The 5,091-nt window shown below is 36.2% G+C and overlaps 1 protein-coding gene across 1 annotated transcript; it reads right to left on the bottom strand.

Moving 5' to 3' along the window:
* Positions 1 to 758: 758 nt before the first annotated feature.
* On the bottom strand, positions 759 to 4,487 carry LOC137885271 (CD209 antigen-like protein A). Its single transcript, XM_068727470.1, has 6 exons — positions 4,347 to 4,487; positions 3,920 to 4,009; positions 3,305 to 3,364; positions 2,079 to 2,221; positions 1,828 to 1,928; positions 759 to 1,639 (listed from the first exon to the last, which is right to left on the bottom strand). The coding sequence occupies exons 1-6, from the start codon at positions 4,456 to 4,458 to the stop codon at positions 1,492 to 1,494; spliced, it is 654 nt and encodes a 217-aa protein (XP_068583571.1). The 5' UTR covers positions 4,459 to 4,487; the 3' UTR covers positions 759 to 1,491.
* Between the last annotated feature and the right edge of the window lie 604 nt (positions 4,488 to 5,091).

The raw sequence follows: 5,091 nt of genomic DNA, 5'->3' as shown, positions 1-5,091 counted from the left end.
GATGTTCAGCTGTCCTGGTGGTGCAGTTTGGCCCTGTGGTGCCTGAAGGCATCAGAGTCTGCAGAGCATGCTTTTGAAATGTATCGTTCTGAACTGTGCACAGAATAACTTCTAACGGAGGCAGTTGCTGTTGATGATGTCTTTCTCACATCATCAGGAAACTGACGGTGGTGTGAAATATTTGAGGTGACTAACTTTACCCATTTGGCCTATTAGTTGCAGCTGCATGACGAGACTTTCCATTTCGGTTTTTCTAAATATCTTGAATGTCAAACTTAAAACATCTATCTATCTATCTATCTATCTATCTATCTATCTATCTATCTATCTATCTATCTATCTATCTATCTATCTATCTTTCTGTAGACTGAAAGACAGACATGGTCAGAAGGCCAGTATTCAGCTGCAGCACTGACTTCATTAATTATTATATTTGTCCATCATCACACCATAATGTAATGGTAAATAATCTTCTACTTTTCCACACAACCAGGTAAACTGTTACCCAAGTTAAAAAAGTCAACTCTGTTGAAGTATAGTTTCATAAAGGCTGTCAGTGCATTTTTGTTTTAATTAAAAGCCCAAACTCTACCAAACTCTTGTAGATGTTACCACATCTGAATCATTCCATGACAGCTTATTGATTAATTTCAGTCGCAAAACAAAAAAAGCCATTTATTGTCCCAGAGGCTACAATAGATTTTTTTTAGAATTCCTCTTCTGCCCTTGATTTTTGCCAGGGAATTATCTTACTCACATTAGAAGACAAAAGGTTTATTATTACACGTGGACATGTTGCTAAATTAATTAGTCATCCATTGGATGGTCAGGTGGTGTTCAACATACATCAAGCTCAATTGGTATTGACCCCACAAAGACATGGGAACAGCTCAGGTTGTTCCATATATTGCTTTCACTTTTTACAGGCAATTTACATACAAATAAGCTACTATAATGATTCAGTCAAAATACAGCAGCACCGACACAAAATAAGGTATGCAGGTACTGTTATTAAAGGGAACCTTTAATGGGGTGCTTTAATTGTGGTTTTCTTGGAAACAAGCAAGTCATGTTTACATGCACTGAGAGATTCATCGAGGTCTAACGCAATGCTCACACCAGCGACAAAAGCAGCAAAACAGTGTGACCAGCTGCAATATCGGCGAGACGGCATTGAAGTGTTGCTCAAGCCCTCATTGATGTAGTTGTGTCATTAAATAGCACTGTGAACCGGGTGACAGGTCTTTTTTTAGACGTAACGGAACTGGGTGAAACAAAAAGATATGATTGGTTGACGCTTCGTTGCATCATTGGAGTGCTGAAAAAAAGTTGAGACCAGCTCACATTTCCTTCCTCATAAGTCATTACATCATTCCTCCATCTAAAATCCAACTCACTCGTGAGCACAAAGCCACAGGATTGTAAAATGTGAGTTTGTAGATTCAGATTAAACACAAGGTATTTCGTCTTTATGGGGTTTAATACGGTTAGTTATAAAGCTATCATCTTTTCACAGATCCAGAAGTTTTGATCTCCACATGATGCATCATTCCAGGTGTTCTCCATTTCATGGAACTTTATTTCTACACATTCTTCAATTTTGCCTTCAAAATCATTTGGCTCCCCAGGGCCCCAGTAGCTGAAACAAAAAACAAATAATATTTTAATACAACCCAAGAAGAATCTGGTGGACAGCAAGATGCTGGAATGTGACCAGGTTTAAGTTGCAAAATTAAAATGTTTCCTTTGATTTATTAATCCAACATAAACATTTAAAAGAAGCTCTTAGTTTCAGCAGTCATTTGAATACAAGAGTAATGTATGAACCTTTTGGTCAGCGGAGTGCCATCCACCCATTTCCACGTCACATTGGTTTCTCCCTCCAACAGTCCAATCCATGTGAGCTTGTGGAATTGTCTTGTGAAATCCTTGTTTTATTACAGAGAAAATCAGTGATCACAATAAAAATGGAGCTGATTTAAATCCACCTCACAATAGTAGGGTCACATTTATTACACGTTTCATTCTTTCTCTTATTATTGTCTCTCTTAACCTCAAAGTCATTCACGCATTAATACCTGCTCTTCTTTGCTGTTGATAACCACCAGGTCTGCACCTCTTTGAAGACAGTCATCTCTGCTTTCCTGCCAGGATTTCTTGGAAGAAGAAATGTAATAGAAACTGGGACGTAAATAGAACCAGCCTTCTTGGAAATAGCGATCTGTTATGGATAATAACAAAGACAACCTTAATACCACAGAAGTGAACATATTCGACTATACGAAATTGACTTTTAAAAAAGTGATTTTGTATTGATGTATGCATAATAAAGCTCAACGTATAAAAGAACATAATCAAAATTTAATTTTAAAAACTAAAACAATAATTCCATGTCCATGATATTTCCATAGTATGTAAATCCTGGACTAATAATTTCAACCAAAAATAGATTTTAAATTGCATTTGTTTTTCTTCACCAATGTGTCTGCACTAAGGTATACCTGCACAATCCAATGTTATAAAGTCTACTTCTATGATGCCTATAATGTTTTTTGTCGACACTGTCGTAGAGATATTAATTAAATTACATGTTTTACCACTGAGGTCACACAGTAGTTGGTACTGCTGTTGTACTGGACCGCATTATATTCTGAGGTGTTTCTTATATTAAGTATATATATATATATATATATATATATATATATATATATATATATATATATATATATATATATATATATATATATATATAATGCAAATTTGCAACTCTCAATGTAAAGTTGATCAGCTCAACATCATCTTAAACATCTTAAACTTAAATAAACATATAATTGACTCAAATACTGAACATCATGAGCTTGGTGAAAATAGACATTATGACAGGGCTGCTGCATTCACTTGCATTATTGTACTGGTGGTCACTGAGTGTATAACCCTTCTCACAGTTACCATTTCGTGATCCCTCAAATGTAAAGACAGCTGTCTTTAATGGATAATTAAAGCAAAAACAAGCCGATAAATTAAATATAACCCACAAAGCACTAGGTGGAGCTCTGATTGGCCAGTTGCAACGTGTTGGTGGGAGTTTGGCAGATCAAACCTTCAACTTGCTTGTCTGCCCAATAAAACAAAGCCCCAGTATAACTGTAAAGTCCTATTTACAACAGTGGATCATCATATCAATCAGTTTAGGACTGAGAACATGTATTGTGTGTTTTCATCAGACAGAATACAAGTAATACACAGCTTGACCCAAGATGCAAGTTCTCATTGTTGGTATGACGAGTTTCATCCTCATACTGACCAAAGTGAATAAGTTCTCTCTCCAGCCCGTCAGTCAGGTTTGTGCATCTCGCTTCCGTGACTGAAAAGAGCAGAAACACTTCTTTGAGAATTCATGTGTACATCCCATTAAACCAACAATTTAGACACATGCACAAGGACCAATTTGTGGTTCAGCATCTCGCTCAAGGAGACTTTGTCAAGAAGGCAGGTTGTGACAGTGTGTGGTGTAATCTATACTGGAATATAAGGAAGTTTACAGGCTGAAAGTTGTTACTTAGTTGTTACTTGGGTGTAATAAAAAATCTAAAATATGAATGGAAAGTCCCATCCTCTTCTTACTTAATCTATAAGTAATAAGCCCCATGACAGTTTCCGATCATAAACTTCCCCGAACTTGTGTAACTGAACATTACTGAATTGGAGAGAAACTGTGAGGGAGCCTGAGAGCACAGACACAGAAATATAATGAGGCATTGCTATGTTATCATTTATTGATCTATAGATGGATATTTTGACAAAAACATACTTATAAAACCGCTCAGAGAAAGTATTATATCTTGCCAATGCAATTATTCAACTGTGGTGGCAAGCAGATTTCCTGGCGTTAAAGTGGACACAGTTTAAAATGACTCACCGAGAGCGAGACGCAGGGAAATGTTGAGAGCAGCTTGTAGGATACACAGGAGTCCAAAGCTCACAGCAACCAGTTTGTAGAGTTTTCTCCCTGTGTGCAGAAATCAGACAGACATGCAAACAACATAAGTGCCTGTATCTGGATAATTTTAGCTCTGTTGGCAGTTTGGGAGGACTGTATGTGAGGACGTGCGCAGGCCATAATCAGGCCGCTCTATTAACCATTATGTACTTCAAGGTGAACCGTGTCAATTAAACAAGTTCAAACAAAAACACAGCCTGTATGTATTTGTATACATTTTCACATGTGAACTTAAAAATATAGAGAAATGGATTCTTCCTCAGCTTTTCCACACTGAAATGTTCTTGAAATTCTGAATGATCCATTAAACTCTTTATCCACATTACTAAAATGTTTTCTGTCTCACCAGACACTGCAGAAGTCCCTCCACCATCCTGTTGGGAGTCACTCCTGGCCTCAGGTAGATTCACATAGTCCATAGTGATCTCAGATTGCTCTTTATGGATAAACCTGGCCATGTTTACCAGATGACTGGAGAGGGACAATGCTGAATAGAGAACAGGTTTTTCTTAAAACCACACTGAGATGTAATCCACTTCTTCTTTTACATTTTTGTTTATTGCGACACGTCATTGTTCTTCCTCATTTTTCCTCGACTTAAACAACTTCTTTGTTCTTCGATTGCTGCTCAAACCAGAATTGAATTATCTGCAACACTTCAAAGAGGACTCTTTTAAAAGATTTACTTCTTTGTTTTACATTAAAGATTCATTAGACTCTGTGTTGAGTTATTTGAGAAGCAAACTTTGGCTTTAAAATTACCACAGGGTTTAATCCACACAGTAATTAGTGTCTTTTTTATATTATATAAATTATAAATTATAACATATTTCTTGTTTTTTTAGTTATAAATTAACTTTTACAGATGAACTGAACTGTTTGAAGAACAGTCTTTCTATCCTTCATGTTTCTTAAATATTACACAACTATTACATCTGAAAACATTACTTTTTACTACTACTGATACTTCATGAGCAGTCAGTTCAGTTTGTGAATAATTGCATGTAATTAAAGACAAACTTTGTGTGAAGTTTAAACCTTCCCCTCTTCAAATTATCACCAACAGATCATACATAGTGAAATGTGTGATT

This window comes from Cebidichthys violaceus, unplaced genomic scaffold, assembly GCF_023349555.1.
Source record: "Cebidichthys violaceus isolate CVI_PGR_0920_01 unplaced genomic scaffold, fCebVio1.0.p SCAF_4, whole genome shotgun sequence".
NCBI lineage: Eukaryota > Metazoa > Chordata > Actinopteri > Perciformes > Stichaeidae > Cebidichthys > Cebidichthys violaceus.
This window is presented reverse-complemented; position numbering and strand designations above follow the sequence as displayed.

Bases quoted from the DNA above. Each gene is read 5' to 3' on its own strand.
- LOC137885271 (XM_068727470.1), bottom strand. From the start codon at position 4,458: ATGGCCAGGTTTATCCATAAAGAGCAATCTGAGATCACTATGGACTAT. The intron at 4,010-4,346 runs GTGAGACAGAAA...TTCTGCACACAG, and splicing joins AGGGACTTCTGCAGTGTCTG to GGAGAAAACTCTACAAACTG. The intron at 3,365-3,919 runs GTGAGTCATTTT...TGCTCTTTTCAG, and splicing joins TTCCCTGCGTCTCGCTCTCG to TCACGGAAGCGAGATGCACA.